The 25,172-nt window shown below is 38.5% G+C and overlaps 1 protein-coding gene across 1 annotated transcript in view; it reads right to left on the reverse strand.

The window, feature by feature from the left end:
• The window catches only part of XRCC4 (X-ray repair cross complementing 4), a gene marked incomplete at its 5' end in the record, with an annotated part of 170,415 nt that overhangs the window by 57,277 nt on the left and 87,966 nt on the right, over positions 1–25,172 (reverse strand). The window contains one exon of the mRNA XM_084278683.1: positions 14,132–14,276. Coding sequence (XP_084134809.1) covers positions 14,132–14,276 — 145 coding nt within the window. The remainder of the gene's footprint in view (positions 1–14,131; positions 14,277–25,172) is intronic.

Consider the following 25,172-nt stretch of genomic DNA (forward strand, 5'->3'; position numbering starts at 1 on the left):
GACTGAGTGGTGGCTAATGGAGACTGTGCTGAATCTTAATGAGATGAAGGAGATGAATCTTCACAGTTCTTGTAAAGTACCTACATTTTTCAATTAACTCTGTATGAAATTTAGGCTGATACACCTGTCAGATGGGCCCTACCTTATCTTGGGCAAGACCTAAAACTGAGGTGAGGTAATTGCATGAAGTAAGACACCATAAATGGAGTAGACTGGTTTCTAAAAGCTATTCCAAGATGCTACTGACAAGGTTATGAGATGTCTTAACAAAAAAAACTTGCAGCTGTGGATCTTATATTTGTGTTTCTGTCTTGTGTATCTAAATGTTTAGGTGAAACTGCTCAGAAAAACAATCTGACTTCTCTTTTCTCCTTGTTTCTTCACATATATTCAAGCAGTCACATTTTGCTCTGGCAGACAATGGAGACTGTGTTACAGGAGACAACATACCTTTGTAAGAACTTACAATGGAAGAATAATATTTGGAGATGTTAGGTGATGGCAAGTTAACCTACACACAGGTGCACCTTTATGCAGACAGTGTTAGGCTCCACTTCGGTTCATTTTCTGAATTCCATGTCAAATTGGCTAAGTCCAAACAACTGGAAAGTTTTCAAGATGAAAAGCACTTGTCAACATGACTCGGCCAAAGAATATATTTAATAGCAGAGAACTCAATTACATTTGGAATGTCAGTGCCCTGCTAAGGACATCCATTTCAGAAATTTTAATGCTAATGATTTGGAAGTCCTAACGGAGACTCAACTTTTTAATGCTAGGGTAACAGCATTTAAATAAATGCCAGATGAATGCTTTAAAAGTAAATACTACACTTAAGTATTACTCAAGACAGGAATGTCTAGCAAAAAATCCGTGAAGATGTGAAACAAAAATATGAAGAGCCAGCTTAGATTTGGGAAGGTTCAAGTAATTTGAAAGGCTGGAATAGAATACGCAAACTTACCTGGCCAACAAGGTTCCAGGCTCTTTTACCATCTAGAAAAAATGGATACTGAACTTTACTAATACAAATGTTCCTAAAATTAGCACTTTCACTTGCATGTTTCCCTATTGAATAGAAATATATTTTTTGGTTGACACATCATGAAGCTCAGATGTTGACTGCAAAATTATCAAGCACTCAGTGTGGGTCCACGCTGTTCTTAAAGGAAATTTGCCACCGATTTGAGAGCTGGGCTAACTTACAAGGCATTTGGAAAGCACTATCAGTAGTCTGAAAAGGCAGGTCATGTTGCAGTCTTTGTTATCATGTTAGCTGTAAAAATTCGGATGATTCAAATGTATATCAGAAGACACACAGGACAGTAACAGGTATGATATTTGATATGACCCATCTGCATGTGAGCTGGTTTTGCAAAGGGACCTCAGCAACAGAAAGGTTAGAATTAATGAAGAAATAAATTCTATCTAGGGAACCTGTCCTTGGGACCCTGCTTTGGCATGGGGGTTGGACCCAACTCTTGAGGTCCCTTCTAACCCCTACAATTCTGTGATTCTGTGATCTTTTTAGCTTGGGAAAAGGAGAAGGCATCAGGAGTCAGTGCAGAACTGGGAGTGGTATGCAAGAAACCGTGAAAGAGAGGTGTGTCTGGCTAACAATGTCTAGGGATAACAAAATACAGACTTTTTTGTAAATCTTGCCTAAGAAAAGGTGATAACAGCATCAGACACATCTCAAACCTGAAAAAAAACTCCATTAGAAACACTGTGAACTGTGGTCTCTGGGAACATCCTGCACCAAGTCATAACGAACACACAGCCAAGCATTCATACTTCTGTCCTAAGATGTAATGGTTGATTTGGTATTATTTACAACAGAAGAGGTGTAGATGCATATCAGGTATGGAGAAGGCCATCATTATACGCCTCTCAAGTGTTACGGTGGATAGGAGGAAGTAGAAAGACAAACAGAAGATTGAGAGGTCTTACACAAAAAGAATGAATAAAGACTTAGTTGAGCAACGCTTTATCTCTCTCACACTCAATCCCATGCCACTGCAACCCCTCCAGCTTTTATAATCCTGTTTGCATTTACTTCAGAGCCTTGACAAACTTTTTCTAAGTCTCCTGTTGCATACATCCACGTTGCTGATTTCCTTACCCACCCTTCTGCAAATCAACCACGTCCGTTACCTGCCCACTAGTGTGCTCTCAGCTACCACCCAACCAAAACCAAACTGATGTGGTGTGACTGTAAGCACCCCATGAGAACCGTGGTCATGCTGTTTGGCTAGTGGCTGTACACCTGAACCGATGGGCAGCCAGCACAGTATTATCTGTGTTTAGGCCCATCAGACATCACTTCCTCACAAAGGGCATTGCTCCTTGTCAGCTCATTGGCCCAACCAACCACTGCTGCTCCCAGTTTCGGGAAGTACACCACATACATACGCTGATGGTAAGTTGCACAAACAAGATATAAACTCTGGTGGAAACACTGTTTTGCTCCTCTCTGCTCCTGTTCTTTCCCTTGCTTCTCTCCCACACCATTATGACTGGTTGGGGGATACTGGTTTAGACGTTTTGCTTATACTGACTCTGAGATGATGCTCAGTAATGATGTCGATGCCTTTGGCTCCTTTTAAATCTTTCAGCCTGGAGCTCAGAGAATATTTTGAATCCTTTAAAGAGTTAACAGGAAACCTGTGATATTCTGATAACATTTTAGTCTTATTTAGTGATCATATGTTTGTGTTTTCAATTCTGTTTTTACTTTAACCAAAATAGCCATGCAGATCCTATCACTTTGTAGTTTGTCTGTAAACCTGTATACAATCTGGTATTTCTTCTCATTGAACATCTTCTGGCAATGCTGTAGGTACAGAGATATATAACTAAAGGGGAATATTTACATACCGAGGGTTTCTTTATAGCCTGGTGTTTCAGCAGAGCTTGACAATGATACAGTGCCTGAGCAGAAAAACAATTTTGTATTTGTATCAAACTGCAAATCCAGTAGGTATATTATTTGTGGAAATGCCTTATTATTTAGTGCTGTATTTTAGGCTAAAGGCTTGAGGAGTTTCTTTACAAAAATACACGATTTTTCAGGATACGTTAATAAAAGTAGAATTTTGTTCAGGTAGTTTAATAGTTATCTAGGGAGCAGGTCCTGAGAGAGAAAGGAATAATAGCCTGGATGGTTCACACGACCTCTAGAAACTAAATGACATGATTTATCATCACTTTATTTCAATATAACACTTGTGCAACTTGAAGTGCACCATAACACTGAAGTGATGAATAACGTACCATATTTCTCTCCAAGCAAAAAAGTAACCCCAGTGAAAATGTCCTGAAGTGTTGCCTAGGAATTTGGGGAGTGAAGTGGGGCAGATCGCAGTGTGAATTAAGTGTTCACAACAGTTTTTTTCCTGTGGCCAAATAATTCAGAAGCTGGTAATTTTAAATAGTATGTGGGTAACTACTAAGTATGGCATAGAAGATCCATGTTTTTCCCAAACTTCTGCTTTGTGAAATGGGTTTTCAAAAACAACCCAAACTTCTTTCCACCTTTTTCTACAATTGCCACCTTTTTCAACAACCTGCTAACAGATTATTTTCTCGAGGTAAATACCTTCTTTATCTTTACTAGGGGAACCGGAAAGAAGAGGGACCATTTTTAAATTTAACAGATGGGTCTCTTATTTTATCGTCATATTATCTTTATATTATATAAAAATAATGTCATATTATCTGTATATAACTATATCATGCCATATTATCTATATATCTACATAACTGATAGAAGTGGTACACAGAATATCTATTTAAAGTCATTACTACTGTGTTCATTATAAACATACAGGATGAATTATTCATGTCAGTGGCTAGACTGCTGTCAGATTTGAATTCACCTTAGTACCTGATGTCTTTTGAATTACTGAGAAACTTTTGAAAAGAGCCTTTTATTTCATATTACTTCTGCTATTTAACGTGCATTATTAACATGGTCTCTTTTGCTGGTTGCTCATGAATGCTGACCGTTTTCTAACAAGTCCACGTATGGCATTTGCTATACAATTAACAATCTGAGGAAAATACATGCGTGGAATTAATTTACAAATAACTGCTCATATGTACAAGCTTGAATTTCAATAGCTACATGAAAATTGCTATGAATGGTTTGACAGCCGAAGGAAGTGAGGGATTTTTAAAAATGTTATTAAGTAATCGAGGAAGTCTTCCAGCAGTATTCCATACAAACAAGGATGGTATTAATCTAGTTCTGTACCTCCTGCAGCTTCCAATACACTCTTTGTTTTTATTTACGTTCAATGAGATTGAAAGGGTAGTTGAATTATTTAGAGAGAGACATAATGTGAAATTTGTCCAACTGTTTCTCCTACTCTACAGGCTTTTAGGCCGATGCATAAGAATGTGCTATATACCCTCCCACAGATGGCAGAACTCATCAAAAAGGATGCTGATTAATGTCATGCTGAATCCTGATATAAGTTGACAGAAACAGATGAGTCCTCTCAACCGACCATGAAAGTGCATTTGCTCATACCGTATGTATTAGTCACAGTGTATAAATTTATGAATATTTATCCATACAGACCAGATTTGGGGATGCTCTAAATATTATTGAAAATCCAATGTCACAGTCCTCATGTGCTTTATGTACTGCTTTGGGGAAACATATAGACATGATAAATAGGAAAACACATGCCCAAATCAGTGCCTCTCACCACCTTCCCTCTCATCTGTCTGTCCAGCGATGTGCCCAGCATCACCTCTCACTCTTCCCTGTACTCCCTCTAGATCTTCTCCTGCTCCTTCTCCAAAATATTTTGAAAGATCAATCTGCTCTGTGAGGCAGAAGGTACGGGACTAAAAGAAATATCAGCACTAGTCTTTTTTTTTTTTTTTGATCCCTATTCCTCTTGGTTTTCCTAACTTTTTGCACTAGATTTTGAGCATTCTGGAGCAGATGTCCCGGTATCTGTATCTTACTCAGTTTCAGCAGCATCCTTGGCAACCATGGAACAGTAAATCTAATGTACCTGCCATAAAAAACATAAAAGGAGATGGGGAGGAAGCCAAGTAGTACACATTACATAAAGGAGGTCTAGCAGGTCACATAAGTATGATATAGTATTTCTTACTGGCTGGATGTAGGTCTTCACTGTCAAGAGTAACCGGCAATCTAGACCCAGCCTTCGATGTTGGGGGGGCAAAGCGACTACTGGAAACATAAGTTCCATGGATCTAGTTTGGTAGTTTTTATATAGAGGATCAACCCCTTATTCTAGCACAAAGAAATTGAAAAAGTGTTGATAATGCCAAAGGGTAGCTTTTTAGCCCTGCTTTGCCCAGGTGGGACTTCTTTGTGGGGCAGAGGGAGGAAGAAATTATGGATAATTGGTAAAAAGACAAATAAAAATTAAAAATTTAATAGCTTCATGCAAAGAATCTAACTTTTGAAAAGTGCCTTGAACTAAGCAGGAGCTGAGCAATTGCCTCAACGGAGCAGAAGCATTTGCAAGTGCTTGTGAAATCATTATCTGAATCCTGAGTTTTAGCATATTTCTGAGTATGGAATTTTTCTCCAGAATGTTTCCTGAGGTCTATAATGAGTTAAAGGATTACTGGCCTTCACAGGCAGTTGTGCTATATGGAATACGCTAACTTAATCCAGTAAAGCAGACACACTTCATGATCAGTATAATAAGACATAAAAACAGATACTTGAGGCAGTTTTACCTCACTAATATCTCATCCTCTTCCGTGTGGTCTGCCTTTGACACCAGTATTGACATACTACAAACATGGTTATTTACGATTTCCACCAGTCTTAAGTCTCCTGCCACCACACATAATCAAAACCTTGGGCATGCACATTACCTGTTTCTTCCTATTAAAAATAATGTGAAAATAATTCTACCTGAAGAGCTGTTTTAGGAGACGGAGGTTTAATTGACACCATGATCAAGAGCCCCTTCCAGAAGTATTCGTATAGAGAGTGCACATTTTCTGCCATTCACTAATCACAACGATGTACAAGGAATTTTAAGCATTGCCTTCGTCGTTTTCAATGCAATCTCATTTTCTTGCTTCCCAACCTTTCCCCTAAAAGACTGAAAATACTGTAGCTTGGCCTACATCAAAAGCCAACAAATATTCCAGCACTGCCTGTTAGTTAAACCACATGCAATTTTTTCCTCCTTCTTACTGTAATTTACTCCTGAGGAGCAATTCTTTTGACTCCCACATTAAAATGCCCCAGCCAGATCACAGTATGTAACAAAACTAATCCATAGCGCGATAAATTAAACTACATCAACCCACCACCTACTTAAGAGAGGCTTAAAATATAATGTTTAGTTCTAGCATCATTCTAACAGAAAAAACTTTAACAGAAAGGCAAGGGAAAAAAGAAAAAAACACCACCAAAAAATTAACAGAAAGGTAACAGAAGAATATACTATTTCCCTTTTTTTAAGGTATCCTCATATAATCTCAGAGCTACCACTCTCACTCTCACTGAAATACATTATGGATTAATCATTTGAGACATATATCTCACCAGATTTGTCACAGCAATAAAGCCCTTTTCTAAAGAACATGCCCTGAGAAAACAGAGTAGAATCCTGTCAGTCTTACTGAGTAATAACTTCTCCATCAGCAGTCAATTATTAGGCTATTACCAGTGACAAAAATTTGTGAGATGTGCTACAAACTAGAGAGGTGAGTGACTTTGCTCAGGAGAAATTGCAGCCTCTGAGGTCAGCAGATAATGTTCATTTTTCCCTGCCCCAGGCTTTCAGCCTTCATATTTTACCATCTTTCCCTGGGGAGTCAGGAGAAGTGGTGATTGCAGATCCCAATTCCTTGCACTTCCCATGGAAATAAATCACCCCATCCCACATGGATAGCGGATGCCTAATTATCTCCTGCTCAGTTACAACAAAGACATTGGCTGCACAGAAAGCTGGGGTGCCACCATGAGAAACACAACTGTGTTGTGTTGTATTTATTTGCCGTCTTATTCGTATGGAATTGCTCCAGATGTTTTCCAACCTTTTCTTTGCAAATATTGCTATGCATTCTAATCAAAGACTGCCATCCTTTTTTCTGCTGATGAGATCCTGGCTTTGTACAGCCAAAAGTCATGTAAAACAGGCATCAAACACAGATCTTGTTTTTTCTCCAACCTTATCTGAGCTTAACTATTGACAGGTGACTGCTCAGAAGATGGCTATCATCTACCAAAGCTCCCACCAGGCCACAGAAAGTAACAGAACAGTTTTGAACATTGGCACCGGTGAGTCTGTTTGGTATGACTGGTGACCAACTGCTGCTGCCAATGTCATAGCAGAAAGGGGGAAAAAAACCCCCAACAAACACCCTCCCAAAAGTGTTAAGAAGATGCTAAGCATGAACAAAATACATAAATGACTTAATTCAGGTATTTAAAATCGATTCTGTGATTTTGTTTTAAACTGCTGGACATCCTCAGGAACTTGGCCTGAAGAATATAGGTGGAGGATTTATACATTTAGTACTCTTTCCTTTGACACTTCAATAGCTCAAGTTACTATTTCCACACTCAAGGTTGGTCCTACATCCTGAACTTCGGAAAGATAATCTCTGGCCTCTTGCAGTAAGTGAAATTACTTTGGTTTAAATTTTCTTGGATTCCTAAGCTATGGCTGTCTAGGCTTACACAGGGCTGAACCTAAGCGCGGCCTTGTTTTCACACCGAAGAGCCAGACCTGTCACGCCACAGCCCTGGCCAACACATCGTGGTAAACATTTCCCTGTACAAAACCTCCTGGGGAGCTTTTGCACTTGCAAAAATTAACTACTTTCCCTTCAGAAGGACACACCTCTGCCAAACTTCTCAGGCTTCTCAAAGCCCTCGACCAGGGCAGGGATGTTGCTCAGCTCTGCGGGCTGAGGGGAGACCTTATTGCTCTCTACAGCTATCTGCAAGGCGGTTGCACAGATGTCAGGGTCAGTTTCTTCTCTCTGATGACAAGCGATAGGATGAGAGGGAATGGCATGAAATTGCACCAGGGGAGAATTAGGTTAGATATCAGGAAGAATTTCTGTACTGAAAGGGCTGTCAGGCATTGGAACAGGCCGCACAGGGAGGTGGTGGAGTCACCATCCCTGAAGGGATTTAAAAGGCGTGTAGATGAAGTCCTTACGAACATATCTAGAGGTGGACTAGGCAAGGTTAGGCCGTGGTTGGACTCAATGATCTAAAGGGTCTCTTCCAACCCAGGCAGTTCTATGCTTCTAAAAGCTTTTTTGTTTGATTCTCAAATCGGTTTCAAGAGTTGATGTCCACATCCACGAGATTTCTTAACCTGTTTATATTTCTGACTGAGTTACCAAAATACTTTGTAAAGATTGCTTTCCATAAATCTGCAATGGGGGGAGTGAGCTTACCAGTGCTGTACACAGGCACTACGTTGACTCACTGATGTATCAATGGCTGCAGTGCTTTGTCACACCATGCAAGGCTCTGCAAGTTCTCTCCAACTCAATTAAATAATTATAGTTAATGAATAAAAAATGTGACATGTCATCATGAACTTTTCTTTTCTTTGTTTTCTTTTCTCTCTTCTTTTTTTCCTCTTCCTCTTTTCTCTTCTTTTCTTTTCTCTCTTTTCTTGTCTTTTCTCTCTTTTCTTTTCTTTCTTTTCTTTTCTTTTCTTTTCTTTTCTTTTCTTTTCTTTTCTTTTCTTTTCTTTTCTTTTCTTTTCTTTTCTTTTCTTTTCTTTTCTTTTCTTTTCTTTTCTTTTCTTTTCTTTTCTTTTCTTTTCTTTTCTTTTCTTTTCTTTTCTTTTCTTTTCTTTTTCTTTTTTTTCCTTTTTTTTCTTTTTTTTTCTTTTTTTCTTTTCTTTTCTGTTTATGGTTTCATTATTGGCGAATCAGAATCTTTACGAGAAAGAATTACTTGTTGCATGACACAGCAATACCAATGGCTGTGTGCAACCCTCCGGGAATGCCAAATTCCAGGACAAATCTGGTTTTGCTACCTGAATCACTGGTGGTGGCAAACCACATTTTAAATAAACCTTGCATTAGGACTTTTAAAAATGTGAACCGCAAGCAATAAATTAAACAAACGCTGAGAGATGATCCCTGGAGGATTCCTGGCACACCACAGGCTCTGAGTGCTTTTGAAGGGGTGGAAGGCTATCAGAAGAAAGACAAGTCCAGTGTATTACAATATTAGAATATAACTCTAAGAGTTATCTTTTCAAATAAATGATACCTACCTATGAAAATGGTAAAAAACCTTTGAAGGCACAGGAAGAGATGAGAGAATGGAAATAAAAAAGCCCAGAGTGATCATTAACAAGCAAAAACTATGCGGCTGATCCTACCCACAATTACATGCGTGACTAACTTTAATCAGACCCTTAAGTCAAGAACAAACGCTGAGCATGACAATTGTATTAGAGTAAAAATTACACTCTCTCATTGGTCTCTTCTGATGGAGCAGGTGATGGCAGTGCAGGTGGCATAAAAACCACCCTGGCATCTCTTGGCATTTTCAAACATGCAGCCAGCAATTTGAATATGTTTCTTTTTTTACTTCATACAAATGTTTCTGAGGAGTCCTAGATGCATGCTGAAGACTTTGAGCTCTCTGAAAAAAGCAGCGTTCATATGTGTAAAAGAAAGATGTAAAATACTGGTGGCAAAGACCCTATAAAATTCGGTGGGGGGCCAGGGAGGCTATAACTGCATCTCACTGTTTCAGCAAAGCCAAACATACTGAAGTGAAGGGAAAGCATCCCTTTCCTTCACATAAATGCAGTCCTGATTCTGACAGCCACTCCTTTTTATCAAGCAAGCAAGAAGTCTCAAACCAGCAAAAGTCAAATTTCAATTTAAAAAAACCAACCTAATAAAAAAGACAGTAACAGCTACGCCAAACCTAAGAAACTAGACTTACACATACAAGATTGAAAATTTTGACATGCAGAATAACAAGTATGTGAGAGTCATGGTGCATGGTGTAAATGTACTATAGACAAAACAAGCAAATAATACCTGTTATTTTTCAGTCAATTGAATTAAAAGTATATCTTAACACTTGCTTTTCAGAATTAGAAACCATTTTATCTGTAATAACATTTTTGTTTTTCTCCACTCTTATTCTCAGGAGAATCCAGCACATTTACATCCATAATAAGGTTTTTCCTGTATTTAAGATGCTCTCCCCCAAACCACTTCTGTAATTGTACATATCCTCACCAGTATGTGCACATTCAATGGCAAGGAAATTATAAACACTATGCAGCAGCTGGAATGGATTACATTTTGAAACACACAGGGTAACTTAAAGAAATTTTGAGTCTTATTCAATAAGATCTTCCACCTAGGAAATCCATGTGTGAATAAGCACCATAAAGCTAGATGCTTTATTAGTGAGAAATGACAGACAAACAGGAAAAAAGGGTTTGGTGTTTGGTTATTTTCTTATCTCTTTAAATAAACCCCATTTTCAGAAACCAAAGCAGAAAAATAGATTCTCACTTGTGAAAACAAAGTAATGGTTGTAAGCTGTACTAGGAAAGGAAGCATTTTCCTTATTTACTTTTGTTTCAGTTATAGAGACTCTGGCACAGCTGGGTTCTGCAGTCCTCTGTGACTACAGATCGCATTCCATTACTATGTTTAATTTATAAAATTATATAAAGAAAAAAATCTGATTTTCAGTAGGTACTATCTCCTCTCAAAAAGGTTCCAATACTTTTGAAGTGAAATTATTATAGAAACTTCCAATTATTTAGAGGATTCAGGCTGAAAAGCCACACGCTTTAAGCCTCTATATTGAATGCATATTCTACATAGCTGATCGTGTTATTAATATGCAGTCCCCTGAGAGATTTGGGTAATGCATCAATAAGCATAATTTCTAACCGTGGACTGGGATTTCTCTTATTAATTTTTCTCCTCCATGTATGAAATGCAAATTGTGAAAAGTAGAATTTGCATCTTAACTTGACTTGTATTATCTCTGCTTTGCACCTTAGGAAATTGCCAGATATTAAGTTACATTTAAAGCTTCCCCAATACCATCACAGTTTACTGTAATCAGAATAATTAAATTTTATTTCCTGACTCAATCATGACTTGAACTGTAAGAGCCATCCTTTGTCACTTTTCAAAAAATGTATAAATTGCAATAGCTTGACTGTAATCAACTACAAGTAACATCTATCTGCTGAAAGAAGCATTTCCTTTCATCGGGTATCTCAGATTTGAAGAACAACCTGCTAGGGAGCTGGATAAACCTGTATCTTGGCAGTTCACTGACCAACTAATTATTCCAAACTTCTACTTTATCCTAAAGAAAAACTTTATCTCAGCAAATAATTAAACAGTTCATTCAGCAAACATTGTTCCACAAATCCTAGTTCAGTTCTTTGCTGATCTCATGTCTATACTACTTTCACTAAGCTTAGTATTACCCAATTGCATTTCCAAGCTTCATTAAAAATGTTGACTTAGTCCTCGAATAAATTGTCACAGTAATACTGGAGATCTGTATAAACAAAATTCAACTGCTTTCCCTGCCACTGCACCCGCACACAAAGCACGAGAAAGGCAGTGCTCCTTTTGCTCTAATTTCAGTGCCAAACATGTTTTTATTTGCATTATTCTCAGTATTCTTGGTCGTATCAAAGAATATATTTTCATTCCAAAGGGCTAGAGAATTGCTACATAAGTAGCCTCGACATCCATAAATCTAAAATATTTCAGAAATAGAATCCTTTCATTTTTCATGACTCAGTGTTTACTTTAGATGCTATGAACATTTAGCACAAAGGGTACTTTCTTAGCATACTTCAAAATCTGAGGAGAAATATATAAAAGTTAAGATCTAATTCCTATTACATGGCAGCGATGACTGAGTTGAAAACCACTGTATTTTCAAAAAATAACCTGAAAGCCAAAGAGAAAAGAAAAACTTGGACGCTCTCCTTCAGTGAAGAAGTATTTTGTTCTTCTGACACTGGATCTTGTATCAATCGATTTACGATGCAACGATATAAAGACAGCGCTATGCTCCTGATGTTTGGTTTGTACCTGCCCTTCCACTGCTTGGCAAACATGAAGAAAGCACTGATGATGTCAGCAAAACGTGCAAATGGGAAATATTTCTAAATAAGCTTTACTTTGCTAAAGCAAAGAACTGTGAAATTTGATTTTAAGTGATAGCACCTTAAAGTATTTACATTACGAGCAGAGAATCGAACCTTCCTGCAGGTCTGTGCAGGAGAGCTCAGAAATAAGGACTCATTCGTGCATTTGCAAATGTGATCGCAATCTGTCATTTGATCTTCCTGCCAAACAGGGAAGCATGACATGCTTTCAAAGGCAGTACATCTTCCATATTTGTGATGGAGCATTTCCAAAGGTGAAGGAATTCAGAGGTTAACTTCCTCCCCGCCTCCTCACCGCCCCAGCAGGCTGGGGTGGTTTGCTTGGATTAGTAATTTCTTGATAAGTGACACAATACTGGAAAACATTTTCGGGCAGGGCCCCAATGTACCATCAGCTCAAGATAAAGCCTTTTGCACTACATAGGATCTAGCCTTCCCTCACTACAAATTCCTGATGAGGCTTCTTAAAAAGAAACATCTATATTTGTGAACTGGATTATGATAGTAATTCTCCACATCCCTGCTCTTGACAGGCTGAAGAGAAGTGAAAATTATTAGCCAAGTAAATTGAGTGAAAGTTTGATTAGCAACTGCCAGAATACTTGATACTTGATATGAAGTTCAAAATCCAAGAACTAAACAGGGACACTGAGAAAAATGGAAATGATTGCAGTTCAGGTTTTGTAAGGTTGCAGGTAAATGGGGAGATCTAATATCTTCTTATATAAGCACAGAATTAGCACTTCCACTGTCTTTTTAACTAAAGAAAGGATGAAAAACCACATCGCAGTATTGACCAATCTCACATCTGATTTCTGTGGTCACCACGGGTTCACAGAGAAAGGTGGATATTCCATTGTCAGATCCATCTTCACAGAACTGGAGGGCATGTCACACGCCAAGCAATGTTGTGACCCGTAGTGCAAAGCTGTTGCTTACAATTCAATTCATACACACTCAGTGCAAAAAGAAAAAAAGGGATAGAGACTGATGTTCCATATGGTAAACCTTAAAATATGACTAACTGTGTTAAAGCCAAGAAGCAGAGCTGCTCTTGGCATTAGCTCTGACTTGATTCTGTGACCCTATTAGAAATGTTTTGCACAGCATGGGAAAAAAATACAAATGTTGCTCTGTGTTTTCTAAAATTTGCCTTACTTAAAAGAATAAAAAAAATAAATCTATATTCTCTTAGCCCTCCTGCTGCTCACAGGACTTAAGACATTCATACATTGAGTATTACTCAGCCCAAGGCCTCTATATTCTCCTTTGCAGTAATTTGCCTCTGTAGGTTTTCCTTCCACAATCAATACTAAGAGGAGTGAAACTGCGTTTCAGGCCAGACTCTCAAAACCAAACTGACTATATACAATGGGGAAAGGGCATTGTTCATTGTAATATACTAGATTTTAAAAGAACAGGAGAGTAGAATTTAGCGGTTTTCTAGACCACAGTTATTTTGTCCAGGAACATGCCTGGTTAAGTTTGGAATATTTCCACAGATGGTAATTCCACAACCTCCCTGGTCAACCTGTTCCTGTGTTTGACCACCCTCAACATGAAAAAAGACACTCATAATGCTACTAATTTCTGTTGCACACCTCAGCTGAAGCTGTCCATCTTAGTTTGGCACTTGCTATAAATTAATCCTTCTTTGCCTGGTATCCACAGTAATTACAGGACATTGTTTTATTAGGCTAAAGTTATCTAAGTCAATTGAAGGAAAGGATGTCAGAACTGCCACTTTAGAAGAGTATTAAAATCAGTAAGACATCGGGTCTGAGCATTTAATCATTCACATGTATTCAAAGTTGGGCAACATTCTGTAAATGACAGTGCACAATGCAACACAACAGAACGCAGTCTGAAATATGAAACTGCGCAAGAAAACACAAAAAAACCCCACAAACCACAAACACTCCAACATCTGCAGATATAAAAACATTTTAAACCCCTTGAAAACTGCTTACTTTTCCTTGGCTGGCAGTTCTGACTCATAAGTAGCCATCTTAGCTCCTGTCCCATCAGGCTTTGCTGTCCTTTGTCTTCGCTTTCTTCGTGGAGCGGTATCAGCAGCATCTGGGCTACTCAGAAATGAATCTTTTCGTTCCGGTGCTGTCAAAAGGATAAAGACTAAAGCTGAAAAAACCCCCTTATTATTCTTAAAATATTTTTTGTTTATTTTTATTAAAATCTCTATAGTGATAAGACAGCATCAGATCTGAAAGCAGTGAAACATAAAGGGAAATTCAGAAAGGGCAAATTTAAACTGGAAAGACAAGCTTCCTTCGGCACCTCTTTCTAGTCAGTGGAGAGGAGGATGTCCAGAGACCTACTGGTGGTCTCCTCATTCCTCCTAGTGGACTGTAAATTTATTGGAAAAGTAGAGCCCAGTTTCACATAACTCAAGTTAATTTTTGTCCCCTGCATAATAACTGAGGAAGATGTGTGTGTGGCACAGAGAAAGGATCTTGAGTGTTTGACTTACTGTGTGGCCCTGTTCATATGTGCTCTGCAGTATAGTGATACACACCCAGAAAAGAAAGGTTTAAATAATTTTCAGTATTCACTAGGAAAACCCTTAAGAGAAGCTTATTGCCTTGATAAAGCAAATTTTTGTATGATACTAGTCATTCTGCTACTGCAAATCTCTCTTCTGCTGAAGACAACCTGAAGACAACAGGCAGAATGACTGATGCCAGTTTGGTACGACAAATCATCACCCATGCATAAAGAGCACTGACACCAGCTTACTGCTCTACCTGTGGAGCAGGTGGCCCTCGTTCAGAGTCAGCCTCTCAAAGTGGCACTTTGGCTGCAGTCTGGCAGGAAACAGGGGTAGCACCTCGTGACCTGAGATAGGATAACCTATCTATGTTTCCACTGACTCCTCTGAGAAGAAAAAGGAAGTTGGCTCTGTCCAGGTTCATTTGCCTCTGACCATAAATTACATCACTGCCCCATAAACTACAACTTCACACCTGGTTCGCATCTGTACTATCATGTAAACTCATAAAAGACACAGTATCCACACTTAAAAACCAAAAGACATAGCATCTACATCTAAACACCAAAAAACATAGCATCTACACCTAATAACCTAAAAACCAATCTCCTTGCTGCTTTGACAGTTACCCATTTGAAGCTCAAATGCCAAGACAATCAGATCCTTCCTTAAGCTAAACCCCTCCTTTCCTGTGCCATTAATGCACTCAGAAGGTATTCATTTTCATTCCTGCTATCAACATCCTGTAGCATGCTTTTATTTGGTATGCCTGCTTACAAAATAAAATCTTTAATTACTTTGAATTTTCAAGATAATGGTATGCACAGATTTCAACTGAAATACATTAAATAGTAATGTGGTGACTGAGGCTGATGCTATTACGGTAACTTCCCTGATTATTCCTTTCTGTGTGCTTTAGGAAGGTTTAATCTTCACATGGATGAAAGACACCGTAATTTCAGATTCAATACCAAAGGTTCTCACAGAAAGTAAATAATGGGTCCTATTTCTTCATTCCTTTCACAGTTGTTATCCACATTTACTGAAAATGAAAACCAAAGAAAATATGCAGCCCACAAGTAACATATTTGCTGACACTAAAGAAAAAAAAAATGTTTCTGACCAAGAACACTGCTAAATTTAATATGTAAATAGATGCTTAAATACCAGAATGTTTTCGCTTTTATGAGCCTGCACTATACTCCATTACAGACTTAAATGTCTTTGTAGGAGGACAGCAGGCATTACCTGAAATATTTCTGAGCCACAAGGTCATTAACAAGTTTCAAAGTCCAGTGCAGACAAGATACACTGCCTGTAATAAATGCTGAAAAGGGTTAAATTAGAGCCCAACACTCCTTACTAAACTTTAACTACACATACTTTTCCAGTGCTAAATGTTGAACATACAGTCATGATAGTATTTCCTGGCAGCATGTTCAGGGTACTGTATCTAACATTTGCACTAATACAGAATCATAGAATGACAAGGTTGGAAAAGACCTTTAAGATCATTGACTCCAACAGTATTATATATATTATACATATGTATGTATGGATTATAGATTCCAACACGACTTCCTGAAATTAGCACCTTCCTAATTAACACACATAAAATATTTCACTGTCAGTAACCAAAGTTGAATAATTTTATGATCACAGCTCTTATCCTTTGTTGTTGCTGTTCTCCTCCCACAGTCTCTGCTTTTGCTTAAAACACCAAATAGATCCAGAGAGGTTAGCTGCATATACAGAACCTACATAATGCTGATATTAAATAATGTCTCTGTGCTTGTGTAATATGCAATGGAGCTCATGGGCCTCATGCTCAGCATTGTTTACTGTTTAGACACAAATCCTGTTTGTCTACTACAATGGTCCCAGTAGTGCTTGAGTGAGAAAAAGGGAAGAGAAATGTTTGTGTTTGCAACATACTGTATCTGTGCCGACTTCAGGCTGGGAAAACATCTCAGTTTTCTACCAAACATATCAATGTAATCTTCCCCTTGAAAACACATTTTGCTCTCACGACCCACTAAAACCAAGTAGAATAATAAAAAAAAAGCATTGACCTAAATGATTCAAATAAAACCCTGCAATAAAGTCAGCAGTTTCTATTGTGAGAATACTTCTTTCAATGATACCAGGAAGGAAGCTTCTCACTCGGCCAGCCTACGATGCAATCTTATGAATAGTAGTAGATTGGCTCATAGGTAATGGTTGATCACCACAGGTGTGGGGTTTTTTTTTTGGTTTCTTTCTTTTAAGCCAAACTACCTTTTAGGTCAGAACTGCTAAAAGTTAGGCTGCTCAAAGTATCATGCATGTATGTAACACTTTAAAGACACGCCAACTACTGCTGCCGAAAAATAATTCTCATTAATGATTTCATTTGTAGTATTTGACTAAAACCCAAAGAAAGCTTCAGCAAAAATCTTTCGCTGCTCGACACAAAACTATTTGGAACAATGAGAGACAGTCTTGAACATAAACCTAGTTTTTCAATCTGAAAATATTTTCTCTCTAAATTTCATCGCCATTTTAAGGAAGTTCCTTTACTTCTCATGAAATTAAATTTATTGCTTTGATATTATGTAATACAATAGGGTTTTTTACCTTTAAGAAGAATAGTACCAGTATAAATAGAGATAAGAATATTGCTTGAAGAAAGCCAGTAAATTAAACCAACTAAAGTACTGATGCTGATCAAGAAAAGAAGTGTTCCAAATATGTAACATGCCTTCTGCGGGGGAGTATTCCAAGAAAAAAGAATGATAGAAGAGCAAAAAAGGGAAATACTTAAAGGATATCTGTATTAAGACAATTAAAGGCTTTATATAAAAATGCATATTTGCATTTTTTGTTTTGAAGAGTGACATTATTTGTTGGTTAAAGAGAGGATATTCTAGAATCAGAAAGGGATTTAAACTGAAACCAAATGCAACTTTCACTGGTTTGGAAGAGCCAGGATGAAATTATATCAATACAGTCACATAATGTTGGGGCTGGAAACATAAGATGCCTTTACTCTAATACAGCAAAAAGCCAAGACACATAGAGGCGATGGTTTTAAAGTCGAGCAGGGCAGGTTTAGATTAGACATGAGGAAAAAGTCCTTCACTCTGAGGGTGGTGAGAAACTGGCAGAGGTGGCCCAGAGAGGTGGTGGAGGGTCCATCCCTGGAGACATTCAAGATCAGAATTGATGGGGCAGCAACCTGACCTAGTGAAGGTGTTCCTGCTCACTGCAGAGGGGTTGGACTAGATGGCTTTTAAAGGTCTCTGCCAACCTAACGGATTCTGTGATTCTGTGATATCTCAAGACATTGGATACACACCACCCTGCATCCACGCAGAAAAAGAGCATTTCCTCTTCTAACCTCTCTGCTGGGAGCAATTTCTGGACAGACAGACTCTGCCTGGTGAACTGCCGGGTGTTGCTGGTACAGAGAAAAGTCATCACAGAAAACGTGCTAGCAATGAAAGGGGGCAGATAACTTTGCTCAACTGCCATCATTAAGGTCAGATCTTGGCTTGTTTAATGTATTAACGTGGCACCATGATCCCTGAAAACTGCAGGCATCTTAAAACTAATTTGTGTAGCTTGGTTGAAGATAGGCAGCCCTGGTCTGTTTAAAAAATATTTACTATCTCTCAGGCTTTTGCTTTAACCTATTTTCATATAGAGAAGTCAAATGTTTAATAAAACACACTTTGCAATCTATCATATCCACTTTTCAATCTGACTAAACCCCTACCCACCTTCACTCTAAGGAAGTAATTCACTCTATATACCTGTAATGTAAATACCTGTAATGTAAATAATGTATATACCTGTAATTCTACAGCTTGAACTTGTATAATCATTAACAAAACAAGCACAAATGTTAGTAGAAGAATTCCAAAACTGAGCTACTTGTTTGCCTACAATGCCCTAACTTCACACAGCTAGAGAACATGCTCTCAACATCTCAGTTCCTGATAGGTGTACTGCAAGCAAGTAAAAAAAGCAATAGTTCATGAGATTTTTACATACAGGTAACACAGTCTCAGATATAACTTCACTTCTCTTCATCTCATTATCATATATTTAAGACAGAACAATGGATCTCCAAAATGAATACTTCCATTTAATTAATTCCTATCATCCAAGACATCTGGCAGAGCTGCTACAGTTGATTAGCTAAACTGTCCTGCTTGGTCCAGATTAACATTAATTGTATTTTACAAATGTTGTATCGCAGACTTTTAATGCAATATGGGTGAGAGCAGAACCTGGATGTTGCTATTTATAGTTGAAAGACTATAAATGAGACCGTGTTCTCATTTACTTTATTTCTATCCTGTTGACTAGCCTCAAGCTTAGCACATTCTTTATTATCTGAAATACTGATTGTTTCCCTTGATATTTCTTTTCTCTCCCAATGCTTCCATTCCTAGCATGCTAAGTTACATCAGAATGTCATGTGTCCTTTGCAAATGTACCTCCACAGCCACAGACTCCATAGAATTAGTCCCACTGCTTATAATACTCAGGACTGACTCTAGGCTAACCGGTCACTCCAGAGAAGGAAACAGTGGGAAGGAAAACAAAGAACCACAGAATATCCAGAGTTGGAAGTGACCCGTACAGATCATCAAGCCCAACTCCTGGGTCCACACAGGGCCAGATGAGGCAGACATATTTGAACACTCTACTGCTATCAGACGTATGTTACAGAATTATCAGGAGATGAGTTGGTATTTTTAAAACCAATCATCAGCGTTAGACTGGTTCAAGGAACATTCAAGTTTTTGGCATGCACCACAGAAAAAAAATGTACTTAGCATTGCAAACTTGATGTGGGCACAATAAAAAATTTGCCATTAGGAAAAAAAAAAAACCAAACCCAAACCAAACCCAACCCAAACAAAAACAAACCAAACTTTATTTAATTTCAGATTGGAATGGAACAGGAAAGATTTGCAAAGGACACAGGTACTTCATCTCAAGAAAAGGACTGTTCTTTATTTAAAATAATCTATTGTCCTGGAGATTTTACTGACAGCAGCATGGAAGTCTTTCAATTTCAATTTCTGCTTTGAAAGAAAATTTACCCGATTCCTTTTCCTGCCGAGTCACAAGGCCATAGAAAAATTCATTCAGGTTCTCAGATATTAATGCTATCACAGGCCCCCTAAATTTCTCTTACAGCCCCCCTGTTAACAGAACAGAAATGCATGGTTTGAAGTTGCTTAACTTCAGATAGCACATGTTACTCCATGGAGTTACTCAACTGAACTTCCAAGTTCTGCTGTCTCTTATTAACAAAGCAGATGATTTAAATTAAAATAGGTCCCTTGCTCAAGGATCTTGACATTTTCTTTAGGCTAGTTTCACTGGGAAACAACCACGCCGTACATACAACTACTGCCTTGCCTGCTTCTGCCCTTGCACAGTGTCAGTAGTAGATAAACCAGGGTGAAAGAGGACCTAGTGGTCAAAAAAATGATCACGCAGAGAGCACCAGGACTGCCTGTGACAGCCGCTCCCCAAGCCATGAAACAGGAAAAGAGAGCAGAACTCATCACTTTAATCCTTGGGTATAGTGTAACTTCAGTAATTACTGTGGTTTCTCAATCTCAGCCTAATTCCTAAGGGATCGCCATAGCTGATAATAATTAGCATCTCTTTGACATTCTCAGCAGAGTCTCCTAAATGAATGGATATGGAAATGAATGTGACTCACTGATGTAGGCAATTCCTACAGTAGGATTAAGTCATTCTTGACAGGCAATTTAGGAAACACCACGTCTACCGACACTGAAGTTCTGTATATACACATTCTGGCCATAATCAGGCATTTTTTCATAAGAAATAGATGCATTTAGATCGCCCAGAGATCCAAAATTAAACACGGGTATTTACAGCTCATGCATAGGCTCTGGCAAAAGTAACAGGAGCATGTCACTATTTTAATTTTAGGGAAACAGTAAGAAACCTTCTCCATCCCCTTTGTTCTGTTCTACTTTATATTTCATTCTTTGTATAAATTAGGGTTTACTGTGCTGTAATCCCCTGGGGTGTAAAGGCAGTTGAGACTGCAGTTCTATAAATTCTCTGTCAGTTAGTTATTAACGTTTATTTTTACAAAGAATATCTCCATGGGAATTGTTTATGAAGACACATTATAAAACAACTCCAGCAAAAAGTTTAGATCCAGCTACACAAAATCTACAAATTGTATTCAGTTCAGTAAGGAAGTTTACATTTCACCCTGCTAGACTGTATTACCACTGACAAAGCATCCTAAGTCTTAACAAGTAGGCTTTTCTTTCTATTTGCAAAGCCAAGTCCTTTCCTGAGACCTCTCTTTTAAAAAAAAAAAATTAAAAATTAAATTCTTTTCTTTAAGTAAAAAAGCTGATTTCAAACCTGAAGGGAAACTTATCAAGTTCTAACGGACATTTGGCTGACATACAGTTTCCTTCTCAATGATTGTTTATTGGAGACAACTCAGGTGCTCAGCTGTTACCAGTTTATATTGTCTTGAAACTAGATGGCACAAAAAAGCAGGGAAAATTTGGCAAGCAAATAATGTTTGGTCAGGAAGCATGAAAATTGAGATATTTTCATATAGCAAAATATCAGAGAGAAAAAAACAATGCATTTTTACAAATACCTGCAGAGACTCCAAAGGAGTTCACTAATTTTAATCTTCAAAACCATGATCTCTAATTGAAATGTTTTATAAACAATCTGTTACAGGATGTTTCAATGAACCGTATGTTCCTAATTAGACGAGATACTAATTTTCAACAATCCATAATAATGTCTGTTCCTAACCATATTTCAACAATGCTATACCACAATTCTACGAAAGTCACTGGTTATGAACACTGTCAAAGGTTATGATTTTCCAGCAACCCATCTATCTTGAGAATCCTCACAGCATACAGCTGCATACGCTGTACTGCCTCTCGTCCCCGTCAGCAGGACAACAAAGAAAGCTTTACAATGTGCTCACACCTTTCGCGAGACCAATCAGGTGGAGACTTCATTATGACATGGTGAAAGCTATGAGATTGCCAATTTGATACCTGAAACCTATTAACAATTAAAGTTGCTTTCCTTGTTTTAATTTTTTATGGGTGCAACGGAGACGCCGTGGTGGTTGTTGACTCGCCAAAGACTGTTTGGTGATGCTGCTGCTCAGCAACAGCACGGTCCAGCTTTTCAGCGATCCACTGCAATACCAGATTTATTACATGCCATTTTAGAAACCCTCTTCCATCTCTGACCCTAGAATCTTTTCGAAACTTTGCATTCTTGTTGCCCAATGAAGCTACTTTTTGGTACCATGACTGGATGTGCCGTGGGCTAGCACACTCAAGTCCTGGCAAGAGCATCTAAAAAAGGCGCTGTCTGAAAAGGTTTAGATGAGCTCACTGTCCCGGGTGTGACTGTTTGCTGGAGTCATTCTCTGGACTCCCCTGATGTCTTACTTGGATAATTCGTACACCCAGGGTGGAGGTAGGAGGCTTCTGGACAGGGTCCCCAGGAGACATTAAACAGCATGCAGGTCAAACAAACAAAACAACAACAGGGATGGAAGAATTACATACATGAAACTAAGAATAGCTTTGGAGAAAATTTGTGGGCTGTGATCTTTGGATTCGACGTGAGGTAATGGAGCCCAAAGTCATTTCTCACCAGGCATGTAAAGCACACACCTCATGCCTGGAATTCCAACGGGTATAATTTTTGCTCCATTGAATTTTTCTGGTGTCTACAGCTTATGTTGCTAAGCCAGCCCAGCTGATCCAGGCCCTGGCGCTGACAGGGGTGGGCATCCGGGAACGCTCATTATTATGCCTAACCATGGATGTGGAGCCTGACATTTGAAAGCCAGCCCTGAAGAAGAGCTTGACAAATGGTAATTACATTACTTACCAATTTCAAATCAGTAAGAGACTATTTTGTTAACCTCCATGTAAAACGGTCACCCGTAATGCTATTTAGAATGTGAAGATGAAGTAGCATAGCTATTTATAAGCTCTTTGAAATGGAGCTCCTGAATTAATGCTAACAGTAAATCTCACCCCTCTGGGGCACGCAGTTGTAAGAACTGTAGCTACTCCTGCAATAACTTCTTCCCTCAAAATCCGTATCTCTTAGATGATGAAATATATAAAAGCGACTGAACAGTTCTGTAAACAATAGAGCCTTTTGACTTATTTTTATTTATTTTTCATTGCTGTGGATGAAGCACTGCGTTACCCTTCTGCCTGAATAGTCTTTAGATTATCTAGCCTGTCGCCTGGAAATGTACATAAAAGCTAGCAGGTTTAGATCATCATCATCTTGACAGACATATTTTATTCACTAAGAACCCTGCAGGGATGATGGGGATGGGGAGATCTGCCTCTGGGCGCTGAAAGGAGTCTTAAAAAACGAGTGGGAGTTGCACTCGGGCCATAACCTACCCAGTGCCCTGAAGTTGCACCACAGAGCTTTGACTTAGCTGGAGCCCAGGCTCTTATGCCATGAGAATGATTTCTTTCCCCATTAAACAGTATTTGAGGAAATCAATACAACTCAAGGGAAGCCACAGGCTGCAATAATTCTGGAAAATAGACGTTTTCATAATGATGGCATTTTATGGTGGATAAATTACTAGACCCCACCAATTACTGTGTAGTATCTTCTAAGCTGCCTTAAGATTTGTTTTTTTTAATTCATACTATGAATTCCATTTTGGGGGGTATGCACATTTCTACTTTAGGCTAAGCAAACGCTTCAGGTGGAAAAATACAAAATAAAAATCTATTTAAACAGGAACTTCTCCTCCTGCATTTCATTATATACCAGTGAGGAAGTAGAATCATGTTTAAACAATTACTATATTCAGATGAGAAGCTATTTTGCTACTTACTAATATAACAACATCAGTATGTGGTCCTATCTGCCTTTTTTGAGAGACTACAAGGTTTCAAGCTGTAGTGTCATCCACAAGTTGACACAAGCGCTATACCCCTTAGTAAAGATATGCAATTTTACCTTTGGAACACAAACCATTAAAACTGTTCCTACATGTGAACATAGGTAATTAATGATTGAATAAGGCCAGGAGTGGCTGCTAGCTCAGAAAGTTACTGACACACTTTTTCCCCCTAGTTCCCCAATTTTAGTTCTGTATACGGCTGGTGTAACTAAGAGTCACAGCTATCAGTGGCTGTTCTGCACGTAGTGTGAAATGATTTAATTTCTTTATGCTCCCAGGGAGTATTTGTCACTTGCCGACATCTGAGTAAGACTTGGGTATATAAGCATGGATGAAATCTTACAGATTTATAACTAGAAGTTAAATATTTTTTTTTCCCAACCCCACAATCTTCTGGCATCCCACACTAGAGGTAATTTTCTAAAGACTGAAGTTATTCAACATGCAGGTCCTGCCCCACATTCAAGGGGACACAGGTCGGTTCCTGATCCTACCACTGATCTTCATGAACATCCACGCTCCAGTTCCTTGTCTGCAATCAGTGACATTTACTTGACTTGACATTTAGGAAAAAGAAGTTCCAAAGGATGGAGTCACCTCAGAATAAGCAAAAGCACCTAAGAGATATCATGATTCCTGTAGATAACAGTATTGTGCATGTGAGGAGGAGGATGGAGAGGGGAGGGAGGCTAAGCCTCTGTGGAGGAAACGGCGAGTCTTGGGCTGTGCAGATGAGGAAAGGGCCAAAGGGCCAGTTTTGTCAAGCAAGGCTCCATCACAAACAAGCTTGGGATCTACCAGCCCAGTGAGCCCTTCTGACGGCCAACATGATTCTTCAGCGACTGAAAGATTATAAAATGTTATTATAATCTTCCAATCAATGTTGACAGAAAACAGTTGAAAGAATAAAGCCTAATTAATACAATCAAACAGTATTACTGATAGGATCAAAGGTCATGTCAATATTTTAAACCGTGCAATTAAGAAAATAAATTTAGACACTCGAATTGAAACTGTGTGGGTTCAGGTTTTATTGTTGGGGCTTTTTAAAATTATTATTATTTCTACTCAAAATAAACCTTTTCAAGAGTAAAACACTACCCAGACTCTTCAAAGTCTTGAATATTGGAGGGAAAAACTGGGAAGCTAGATGTATCTTTCAGAGATATCCTCAGAAAAGCCTGTGTTTTGCTCCATCACCCTCTGGGCTTCAGTGTTGTCTCCCAAAAAATTTTGGGTGAAGCCCATATAATTTATTACTGCCTCCTTTCCCATCTATTCCCCTTTCCTCTTTCTACCTTTAGCAAAATTTGAGACAAACTGAGCGTGTTGTGGTGACTGGTAAAAGGAGGTCATTGCCCAGAAGGTGACTATACAAGGTCCCTGGCAGGATTATAACAAAGTCCATACTCCTCCCTCTGAAACCTGTTTTCAGGAGAAGCTTGTGGACTTCCCAAATAACCTTGCTAGAGAAGGGATTTTTATAATAACTGCATTAGGCTTTTGTGTGTGTGTGTGTATA

Source organism: Gallinula chloropus (assembly GCF_964237585.1).
Source record: "Gallinula chloropus genome assembly, chromosome: Z".
In the NCBI taxonomy this organism is placed as follows: domain Eukaryota; kingdom Metazoa; phylum Chordata; class Aves; order Gruiformes; family Rallidae; genus Gallinula; species Gallinula chloropus.